Raw genomic sequence first — 11,917 nt, 5'->3', positions numbered from 1 at the left:
AAAGTTAAAAGTAAACAAATGTTCCGGTTGAATTAAATAAACCTGAAAACTTTATCATAAAGGCCTAACCCTTTTTCAAAAAAGTAAAAAAAAAAAAAAACCACTGGACTTTGTTTTGAAGTTTAAAGACGTATCGCTTTCCATCCAGGAAGCTTTTTTTAAATTAAAATGTCTGGATTAGCGTTGAGTTCCAAGCTTTGAAGAGTAGCCCAAAAAAGCCTTGTTATGGCTTAGAAAACATGCAAATTGAACCAAAAAAAACCAGCTCCACCCCTTAGTAATGGGGAGTCGCTGAGGTCTTTGTTGGCCAGTCCTTTTCTTCTGTTACGTTACTGTTGCCAAATGTATTAAATACAACTTTATAACACAAAAAGACAGCAGAGAATGAGATGAAAAGAAGCTTTATTGGTCCCAGGATGTCTGAGAAAAAAGCTGTTTTTAATATGAAACCTTCAGCCACTAATAGGGGTGGTCACGAACATACTCCATGATGTGCTTTAGGGCCAACCACGTCTCAGAGGCAGTGGGGATGATCTGATTGGCTGGCAGGATGAAACCATAGTTACCAGTGTCCCTCAGCTCAAAAGCGAAAGAGTATTTTATGCCGATATCGTAGGACCAGTCAATGCTCCCGCCACTGGCTTGATCTGAAAGAAGAGGAAGAAACAGGCTTGTAGCTTAGAAATAAGGTTTCAAATGTTGTTTTAAGGAGAAGTGTTACTTACAGATGATGTTGCAGATATTTCCAACGCTGTAGGTGGTGCCATAGAGGGAAGTGAGTTTCTGCACTGCAGCTCTAGCAACAGAGTCCTACAAACGAAAATGGTATAAGAATTACGGAAAATATTAATATGTATAAAAGAAAAAAAAACTTGAAGTTCAACTGGGGAAAGCTGGCCAAAAAAAAAAAATTCTAAATATAGTTGCACTATTCATCTGCTCTGATGTTTTATTTTAGGTAAGAATCATTTATTTCTTATAAAATGTAGAATGATTTTAAAAAGCAGGAGTTTATAATATCTTTGATATCTTTGATAACTTTACATTATATACCAAGTCGGATGATGCCTTATGGTATTGTAGGACAAAGTAAAATACAGTCTTCCAGGCCTGTTAAAGGGATATCTCAGATGTTTTATGGGGAGTTATCATCCCAAAGAGTTCGCACAGCTGTAGTGGGGAGGCATCATATAATTGTAATGTACCAGAGAAATGTAAAAATCCTAAAAGACAAAGGCTCACCACAAAGAGCAGTCATGTTTTTCCAAACTAATTATTGCACTTAAAAAAATCTCCTTAAAGTGGAAATGTTTATGACGTAGTATGAAACTCTATGCCAGCAGTTTGTCTATATATTCAAAAGAAAACCTGGGAAGGTTGGTTACAGTTTTATTAAAGGGGTCACAGAATGCAAAACCGAGTTAACATTGTCATAGATGAATAACGATAGTTCAATGGGTGAAATGGACGTACAGAGAAGTTCAAACCTCATCAACACCTCCTTTCTCTGCAAATTTCACAATTCTAAACTTCCACCATAAAACAAGCGCTTGAAACGAAGCACCGAATTCACGTCAATTCGAGGACGTTACCTTATTTGACTGTGGCCTGTACTTTTGTCACACCCCGGGGGGGCGGGTATAAAGTGTTGACTGCTGGGCCGCTGACTGGACCGGACCACAGCAGAGAGCCATGAGCCGCCTGTCCTCAGCCGGAGGAGGGGGGGCTGGGGCCGGTAACAGACATCCCAAGTCTCCAGGGAGTCTCCCTGATATACACTATATTGCCAAAAGTATTTGCTCACCCATCCAAATTATTGGAATCAGGTGTTCCAATCACTTCCATGGCCACAGGTGTATAAATTCAAGCACCTAGGCATGCAGACTGTTTTTACAAACATTTGTGAAAGAATGGGTCGCTCTCAGGAGCTCAGTGAATTCCAGCGTGGAACTGTGATAGGATGCCACCTGTGCAACAAATCCAGTCGTGAAATTTCCTCGCTCCTAAATATTCCACAGTCAACTGTCAGCTGTATTATAAGAAAATGGAAGTGTTTGGGAACGACAGCAACTCAGCCACGAAGTGGTAGGCCACGTAAACTGACGGAGCGGGGTCAGCGGATGCTGACGCGCATAGTGCGAAGAGGTCGCCAACTTTCTGCAGAGTCAATCACTACAGACCTCCAAACTTCATGTGGCCTTCAGATTAGCTCAAGAACAGTGCGCAGAGAGCTTCATGGAATGGGTTTCCATGGTCGAGCAGCTGCATCCAAGCCATACATCACCAAGTGCAATGCAAAGCGTCGGATGCGGTGGTGTAAAGCACGCCGCCACTGGACTCTAGAGCAGTGGAGACGCATTCTCTGGAGTGACGAATCGCGCTTCTCCATCTGGCAATCTGATGGACGGGTCTGGGTTTGGCGGTTGCCAGGAGAACGGTACTTGTCTGACTGCATTGTGCCAAGTGTAAAGTTTGGTGGAGGGGGGATTATGGTGTGGGGTTGTTTTTCAGGAGCTGGGCTTGGCCCCTTAGTTCCAGTGAAAGGAACTCTGAATGCTTCAGCATACCAAGACATTTTGGACAATTCCATGCTCCCAACTTTGTGGGAACAGTTTGGAGCTGGCCCCTTCCTCTTCCAACATGACTGTGCACCAGTGCACAAAGCAAGGTCCATAAAGACATGGATGACAGAGTCTGGTGTGGATGAACTTGACTGGCCTGCACAGAGTCCTGACCTCAACCCGATAGAACACCTTTGGGATGAATTAGAGCGGAGACTGAGAGCCAGGCCTTCTCGTCCAACATCAGTGTGCGACCTCACAAATGCGCTTCTGGAAGAATGGTCAAAAATTCCCATAAACACACTCCTAAACCTTGTGGACAGCCTTCCCAGAAGAGTTGAAGCTGTTCTAGCTGCAAAGGGTGGACCGACGTCATATTGAACCCTATGGATTAGGAACGGGATGTCACTTAAGCTCATATGTGAGTCAAGGCAGGTGAGCAAATACTTTTGGCAATATAGTGTAGATAGTTGTTCACGGAGGCAGATTTATTATCCCCGATTTTAGACTATGCCAGGTGGTGTTTTTTAATGCGGATGAGAGCGTGCAGGCAATATAATAATTCATGAACCATGTGCGGATTAGAACTACTTCAATAACCAGGTTTGCGTTAGGGCTCATAGAAAAACAAATATGCCATTTTCAGCCCAACCAATGTTTCACATCCTATTCAGAGACTTTAAGGACCACCACCAAATACCCTATAGAATCATTCTAGGACCCTTTTAACTGAACAATGTACATATTACTCAAGTTTTTATGACATGCCATTGTTTTTCCAGCACTCTATAAGATGTCGCTTTCCTGAGCCATCTCTATAGTTATGCTGTTATTGGCTTAGGCTGCTGGAGAAGACAGGGACCCCTTTTCATCATCTTCAACTCCAAACTTTATGCTATCTCTGCTTTTGGTCATCACAGAAGCTTCATGTGGTCTGGTTCTGTTTAGCTGTAACTCCATCATGCAGGAAATTTCACCTAGGCTGCTGCTGCTGTTCACTTCATGGCAGAGTTGGGCCTGGTTCTGCTGTAGTTTCGGCATCAGTTGCATGCATGTAACCAGTTCTGCTGCTGCTTTCTATTAAAAGGGAATTTCTCTTTCCACTGTCGCTGCATGCATGCTCAGTTTCTAGGGCTACAGAGTGAACGACTCAATGCAAGTAAATATCAATCACTACATACTCATGGGGAGTAAAAATCAGCTCTAAAAATTAGGATTATGGATATTTAGGGATCAGCAATGTTGGATTATGTAGTCATTGCAAATTACATTTTAGCTATCAGTTTCTGAAACTAAACAGTTACATTTTTACTCTAACATCTCTCCACTTGCATACAATTAAACTGCTGGCACTACATGAATAATCCTCACTTTCTTGTCACAAAAACAGAACTTTTCATATCTTTCTGTTATATTGCTGGAATGGCATTTTTGAATTTATTGCCAAAATTAACTGAAGCAAGGCTCCCATCTAAACAGTTGTTTGCCTTCCACCTATTTGTGAATTTCTTAAACCTAAAACAAACTCAGTGAGATGGGAGATCTTCCTTTCTGAGGTAAGGGGACTATACCTTGTACCCATGCATGTCACTTTAAAAAGCAACAAAAAATTGAAGCAATTACTGCTTCCTTTGGTGCCTCATTTCTTACCAACTCAGCCTGATCGGGAGCACTCCTGCAGGTATAGCCATAAGGGTACATGAGCAGCTGGGAGTATGCGTGCACAGAGATGAAGGACTTGAAGTTGCCGTGGCTCTGGATCAGATTTACTATGTTTTTCACCTCGATCTCAGAGTGAGCAGAAGGACCGTGATAGGAATCAGAGCAGGGATAGCTACTGGCACCAGGACCTGGACACAGTTTGGATTAAAGTACATATTAAGCAGCAAAAATTAAAGAAATATGTTCTACAGTTTTTGACTTGTCATGGTATAATCATTGAGGTATGACTTAGTCGAGTGAAACAACCAAAGTCCAATAAAAGCATTGCTTCTGTCCCAGCACAGTGCTGCTTTTAGGTTCCAAATCAAAACATAAACAGACTTTTTAATTGATCTGGATTTTGACCATCTGACTAATAACAAACAACCACTTTAATCTAATTAACCAGCCGACTGTAGATGGATATAAAATTATTATTCAATAATCATTTAATAAGTCCAAATGGAAAATAAATGTTGTAATAACTCATCAACTCTTTCCCAACCAGCTGTAGGTGTTGGTAGCTGTAGGCAGAAAGAATTTCTTTCTGTCGTGCAATGGATCTGGAGAAGCCACTGATTGAAGACATTCTGTTGGTGTTTGACATTCTGGTGAAAAGGAAGTTCATCATCCTTCCTGCCTTTTTTTTACTGATCTGATCTTTCAGAAGCTGTTAAAGCATTTTTTTCAGCTGTAGAGATTTTACTGAAACTTTCTATGGTTGCTATTGTTACAAAAGTCCAAAAAGAATAAAAAAAAAAAAATCAGATCCAGCAAAGTAGGAGCTATAAAAGAACATCAGACTTGACCTAGCAGAGCTCCCCCAACAGACAGCCATCTTAAGCAGGGCAATTCTAGATGGCCATCACCAGGAAGAAGAAACGCATTAAAGAAAACTGAAAAATAGTTGGATGTGAGGTTTAAAGTTTTTAAACGTTCAATATCTTACCTGCAGGCAATGTTTTAATAGTTTTCATATTTTATGTAAATATTAACAGGTTTCTTATAAAGGATGATAGTAATAGTTATTCCAATCGGGATTAGAACAATTAGAAATGTTATCATGGTTATGTTAACATTAATTTAGGAAGATTTAGTGGAATCAGGTCATTTTTGCCTTTTGCGTTTATTTTGTACCCAAAACATTTGAGGAAAAAAAGGTGTCCCGGGGGATGTTTTGGTACTGACAAGCATCTAAACCATCTAAAGCATCCCCCATTTGTCATTATTTTTAAGAGGAGACTGCCCCAAACAGGGATCTAAACAAAAATATTACCCGGAATATATTTTCTGAAAATAATAAAATGATTAATCAAAACCACACAAGATAATCATGCATCTTTTTAATAATTGATAAAAATACCAAACTGAGATGAACTGATTAAAGTACAGCTTTGAAAAGGTTTGTTTTCTCCTTTGAAAATGTAGTAAGGAAAGAAAAACGTGGGGGAGCTGCTTAATCCTTCGAATGTTTCAGATTGGAGTTTTTAAGAATAATAATTGAACTTTTTCTTAATTTCTTTGGAGAAATGTAACTCTGCATTTAACCGATCCCTTTAGGGAGCAGTGTGCTGCCATCGTGGGGCGCCCGGGGAGCAGTGTGGGGTTATGGGTCTTTGCTCAGGAACCCAGAGTGGCAGTCTGTGGGAGCGGGGCTTGAACTCAGAACCTTAGGATTCCAAGCTCCATGCCACTCCCGCAAAAAGTCTGCTTAGATCTCTGCTCCCATGGATTCATCTTCTTAGACAAGCTAATGTGGATCCATTACTGGCGGGCCACTACCGTTCTCAAACCTTATAACCCTAAATTCAAACTCCCTGGCTCTAAAGTTCATACTCTGCATTCTCCAGCTCTTCATTTATTACCAGATAAACCCCTTTTACTACAGTCCTGGTTTCTATTTACAATAAAGCCTTGAAAAAGAAAATACAATACAAAATTAAAACCTGAATATATTAATCAAAATGTAATATTTAAATCACAATTTTTCACAAATTTAATATTTTTAAAGGTAATTTCTTTTAATATTTCAGTGTTATGAATTTATTTTTTTTTAAATTGTGTTTCACGGATCACGCTCTCTTTATTTCAAGCCAGACGGTCTGGACCAACTAATATGTTGTTGCTGACGTCCAGCAGAGCAACAGAAATGCGTCTTCACTCCTATTACAGATGAAATCACTTCCCCATCAGTGACAGAAGCTTTTCAAAAGTTTAAATATGAAATAGAATTGCAAAATAAAAAATAAGTACCAAAATTAAAAAGTACAACAGGAACAAATAGAACTCCAAGGATTAAAATTGTAGAAAACCGCAAAATGTGATCTTAAAACTTTTTTTGATTAAAACTTTTTTCTAAAGTTTCATTAGTAGATTACATTTTTCTTCAAATTTCATGACTGAAAAATGTTACGCCATACTTGACAATAATCTTATACCATTTCTTTCATGTTAACGTTAATTTTGTGTGAACAGATAGTTTTGATGTAGCATCTGTGCAAAACTGACCACCAAATCCTGCATCCCAGTTCCTGTTGGGATCGACCCCAACACACTGATAGCCGGAGTTCTTAGAACGGGTCTTACGCCACATCCGATCCTGCAAACCATAAAGCTTATCATAACTTTCTCTTTGAATTTCGATTTAGACTCATTTTATTTAAATGGCTCAATAGAAAAGGGGAAATATGGTTGCTGTAAGACAAAATTAATAACAGGAAAACAGCTATTTGAAGCAGTGGTGACTTGCCTTAGTGTGGCTGAAAACATAACCATCTGGGTTGGCCACGATGAGCATGTAAATATCCATGGTGTCCAGAAGAGAGGTCAAAGATGCATCACTGCCATAATCTGTGGCAATCTGGGCAGGAACACAAGGTATTCAGGAAAAGAAGTATAACAAGCAAGACTTTTTAAGCTCCACTCTTGTCCTACTTTGTTGGCTGTCCACACTCCTGTGGCTTGAGAGACCCACTCTCTGGAGTGAATGCCCAGGTCCATCCAGATAGCAGGGCGGTTGGTGCCTCCAGTGCTGAACTAAAAACAAAATCAACCAAAATGTGCTGCTTATTAAAAATCTTTTAAAATTTACCTTTTTTTCCCTGTTGAAATCTTTCCTACCTTCAGGACGTACATGGGTCTGTTCTCATAGGATCTGCCGATTTCCAGCTTAGTCACCAGTTTTGGGTGCTGAGCCACCAGTGTGTCCATCCAGCTGTAGATCTGTATGGAAATAAGGTGTCACGTAACTACAGAGACTGTTTTTTTCCCCCAAGATGTTAAGTCGTGGCCACACATTACTAACGCTTGGGAATCAGATAGATAAGTCATGGCCATCATGTGATGATTAATCTGCCATTTATTTTTGTGCATCCACCTATAACCATGCAGCTCCTGAATGAAGTCAATAATGTGGCCAGTGTCTATATAGTCTAATTTTGTCAAAGCCAGAGCTCTAAAAATATAAAACTAAATTTGCAGGACTTCTGTTCAGTTAAATCTAGATCATCATGTCAAAAGTTTTTATTTATTTTTTTTATTTTGAACAAAATAAAATCAGGTCAATATTTTTTCTCTACCCATACAGGGAGGAAAAAACTTTTTTTTTTTACAAAAAGATTACAGTTTTTCAAAGTTATTTTATATTATATAAGGTAAAAACTTTATTTAATTTTTTGTTCTTAACAGTGTGTATGAAGTAGAACCTCTACTTGTTTATTTTTCTCATGTATATTAAATTAATTTAATGATTCGTTTTCTATGTAGTCTTTAATGTAACAGTTTCAAGTGTGCTAGATATTGTTGTGGTTTTGACTGCAACAACTGCAATTATTACCCAAACCTTTTTCTGATTGACAAACTTTTCAAGGTTTTAATTCTTTTTTTTTTTACAAACACATGTTTTTTCTTGCAACAAAACTGGAACAAAATTGACTCCATAGAGAGAGCAGGTTTTGGCCTAAATGTGTGGTATAACACTGCATATGACCCTGAAAACAGATTCAGGCAGTGTACTATAACATGGTAGGGGTAGCATCAGGCTATGGGTTTTTTTTTGGTTTTTGGATAAGACGGGAATGTTGATCAAAGATTAAGGGAAGATGGAGGGAAACACAGGGACATCTTGGAAAAAATACCAGAAAAAGACTAAAAGTGAAGGGAATAAAAACCTCATCTGTGCTTTCACACAAAGTGTAGCTGTAATGGAAGACATAAAAGACACGAATAGAAGAAGAGAAATAAGTGAGAACTGATTGCTATCCTAGTGCAGCAAATGATGTCTGGTTAATACGGTTTTCATAGTAACAATCAGAAACATTTAAAACCAGGAGTGGGTATGGGAGTGGCAGCCTTGTGGTTAGGGCGTAGAGCTTGGAATCCTGAGGTTGTGAGTTCCAAACCCACTCCCACAGACTGCCACACTGGCTCTCTGAGCAAGACCACCATTTGCCTCCTGGGCACCGCACAATGGCAGCCCACTGCTCCCAAAGGGGATGGGTTAAATGCAGGGAGTACATTTCTCCAATGTCAGATCAATAAAGTTCAGTTATTTATTATTACCACCATAGCAAGGAACAACAGCCTTTTGGCGCTTGCCTTATGCCCTCATCATTAGGTTTCTGATCTGTAATTTTTAATCTGCCTCAGGTGGATCACAGGAAGGGATTTGTTTGTGGATTTTTCATGTGTGAGTCTTACCGTCTCTAGGGTATGATAGGCTCCAAAGTCAAAGCTCATGGTGCTCCGCTCCCTGATATGGTTCCTCTCCATCTCGGCTTTCTCCTGATCTAGAAGCTCCTGAAAATCGCGGGTAGATGAAGTTAACTTCATTTCATCCCCCAGATTTTTAAAGTAAACCTTTGGGAGCTTCAAACCTGGACATCTTTAATCATGACAGTGAAAGGGATGCTATTAGCATGCAGGTATTCCTTCACGTCACTAAGATGGGAACGGGGCACTCTGACATCTACAGGGAGCTCAGTGGAGACCGGATGGAGCCAGAAGTCCAGCTGGAATCAGGAAGTCGTTTGACAGTTTCACAGAACAGCGTTGATTACTAATCAGAATCTTTTATTAATGGAATATGAAGCTTGATGAGTAACAGGTCTGTTCATAGCCTCTGATAGCAGCAAATACCAGATGAGCCAATCAGAGAACGATCAATATCTCCTCTTTTCATGTGTAAGTGAGTCAGTATAGGAAACTAAAATGTTTATGCAATTTTTCTTAAAAAGTTGTCTGTACTCAAATGCTTAACTATCTGAATGAAGGTTCTTTTTGGAGAAAAAATTAATCTATACATGATAAAAGGCTAATCTATGGTTTTAATGCATTAGAAGGGAAAGTCAATTAGCAGCTTACAAAAAAAAAAAAAAACAGCTAAGAGAGCCTAAATGCTGTGAAAAGTGTGTGAGGTTTGTGTTTCCATACGTTCCACTTTCCTTTAGACTCCAGAATCTGCAGCAGCTTGATCTGTTCCTCCGACTGCGCCTCAACTCTGATGACCTGGTCACTGAAACAGATCCATTTTAGTTACTTGTGTTTTTTTTTGCAAAATGGTAGAATTAGTAGATAACGCCCAACCAGATTCGAAGGCAGAGCCTCTCTTGACTGCCAATAAAAGTATTTCAGCTCATTAATCATCTACATTCTTTTTTTTTTTTTTTGACCAAATCTTACTGTTTAACCCGAATACTCATTGGATTCAGAGCAATCAGGAAATGTTTAAATGGAGTAAGGAAGGTTTAAGGAGATTATCATACTAAGCAATGAAAAATCAACTTTTTAAAGTGTTATGATGCTATTCTTTCCTCATATTTCGCTCAAATCATACATGTCCCCAGAAGGTGACTCATGGTCACTGATATCAGTGAGCGGTGATGTCAGGCAGAGTGCAATCATTTCCGTTAAAAGTTGTGAAATAGTGATGCTTTTTACACTTAATATAGACAGAAATTATGTAACCTTTTTTCTTCCAAATATGGTTTTATCCTGTAAGAGTCTCAGAGTTTCTTCATCCTTCCTAATCACCATACGGCAATAATGGCATGGGTGTGTACCCACATTTGGAGAGGGGGCAAGTGAAGGCAAGTGAGGACCATGTGTTGACTCCCATTGACTTTCAGTCATTTTCAATCCTTTCTATGCCCTAACCTGAAAACTAACCCTAAACCTAACCATTACCAATGCATACCTCACCGTAACCCAATTGACACCTTACCCTAAACCTAACCATTAGCAAAATAGCATGTGTGGACCGGCAAAATCTCCTCATTTTGCAACAAGTGGTCCTCAATGTGATGGTGAAATTGGAAAAATGGTCCTCACTCTGAGGGCTAGAGAGGCATATATTTATAAATATATATATATAAATATATATATATATATAAATATATATATATATATATATATATATATATATATATATATAAACACGCTGCTATTTTGCAAGTTCTCCCACTTAGAATTAATGGAGGGAAATTGTAATTGCAGGTACATGTCCACTGTGAGAGAGAAATGACAATATGTCATTTTCTATTTATTTGTATTAACTATTTATTTCTATTAAACAGCTGCAAATAAGTATTTGAACATCTGTCTGTCAGCTAGAATTCTGACCCTCAAAGACCTGTCTTGCTAACCTAGTAATTTAATAAAGTAAAAAACTGACTGTAGCTAAACAGTTTTTGTGTGATTATATACCAAGAGAAAATGACATAGCCTGGGAATTCACTAATCCGCACCAGGATTTTATGCCTCTAACTTATTTTTATTCTAACTAACATTATATTAGTTTTTTTCCTAATAGTTTATGTAAGTCGTCATCAGGGGGGTTCTTACAATATTTCAAATAAACTGTTAAACATGCAGCAACTGCCTTGTATATCTATGAGGTGATCAAAGGCAGAAAGGACTATTCAATTCTCCCTTTTTTTCGGCTAGGCTCACCAATTTTGACACAAGCATAAATGTTGTTTTTGAATGACAAACTCACCCAGTGAAGATCCTCTCAGTTTTGGCCACAGCCACAAGCACCAGCAGAAACCAAAGCCCCTTCATCTTGTCTGGACAGGTCAACATGTGAGGCTTCAGCTTGTCTAAGCTCCTTTTATTATGGTTGATCAGCTGGGCTGTTCTCACACAGGAGAAATGAGCTAATCTATTGGTTAGTCACATTTATCAGTTACCAGGAAAATGGAAAAACATGCTTACCAAGCATTGGGTTATCTTTTCACTCCACAGCTGCAGATAAAGCCAAGCTACCCGATGTTTGCACCAGCTTTAAAACGGTTTGTTTCTGCTCAGAGAAACATTTTTAGAAACTAACTGGAATAAGGCATATCAGTAATACTTGTTAGGTTTTATTATTTATACATCATGTGCATTGTTATTTTGTTAGTCAGATTAGACAGAGCAGAAGGCCTTCCTTCACATGGTGGATGTCACTGTGTGTACGGAGGTCATCTAATCAAGACAGCCTTTGTGTCTTTAGAAGTACACAGGATATGGGCACATCTTGCAGCCGGTATGATAGAGGAAGGCTATCTGTAACCCTGAGACAGAGAGGCGAGCTGCATGGAGTTCAAGACATGGATGGCGTGTCAGTTTCTGATACGGACAGCTAAGCATCCACATGATGCAACACAGACTCAGAA

At 39.1% G+C, this 11,917-nt stretch overlaps 1 protein-coding gene across 1 annotated transcript; it reads right to left on the bottom strand.

The window, feature by feature from the left end:
- Positions 1-385: 385 nt before the first annotated feature.
- Positions 386-11,496, bottom strand: LOC119798057 (carboxypeptidase A2-like). The gene is made up of 12 exons (XM_038307398.1): positions 11,475-11,496; positions 11,257-11,392; positions 9,693-9,774; positions 9,137-9,271; positions 8,961-9,059; positions 7,383-7,484; positions 7,197-7,298; positions 7,012-7,122; positions 6,771-6,861; positions 4,212-4,411; positions 726-810; positions 386-647 (listed from the first exon to the last, which is right to left on the bottom strand). The coding sequence occupies exons 1-12, from the start codon at positions 11,479-11,481 to the stop codon at positions 460-462; spliced, it is 1,338 nt and encodes a 445-aa protein (XP_038163326.1). The 5' UTR covers positions 11,482-11,496; the 3' UTR covers positions 386-459.
- Between the last annotated feature and the right edge of the window lie 421 nt (positions 11,497-11,917).

The sequence above is a fragment of the Cyprinodon tularosa genome, unplaced genomic scaffold (assembly GCF_016077235.1).
Source record: "Cyprinodon tularosa strain WSP-4 unplaced genomic scaffold, ASM1607723v1 ctg609, whole genome shotgun sequence".
Classification (NCBI taxonomy): Eukaryota; Metazoa; Chordata; class Actinopteri; order Cyprinodontiformes; family Cyprinodontidae; genus Cyprinodon; species Cyprinodon tularosa.
This window is presented reverse-complemented; position numbering and strand designations above follow the sequence as displayed.

Coding starts and splice junctions, on each gene's coding strand:
- LOC119798057 (XM_038307398.1), bottom strand. Junction 9,775..11,256: donor ACTGAGAGGATCTTCACTGG/GTGAGTTTGTCA, acceptor GATCTGTTTCAG/TGACCAGGTCATCAGAGTTG. Junction 7,299..7,382: donor GACCCATGTACGTCCTGAAG/GTAGGAAAGATT, acceptor TTTTGTTTTTAG/TTCAGCACTGGAGGCACCAA.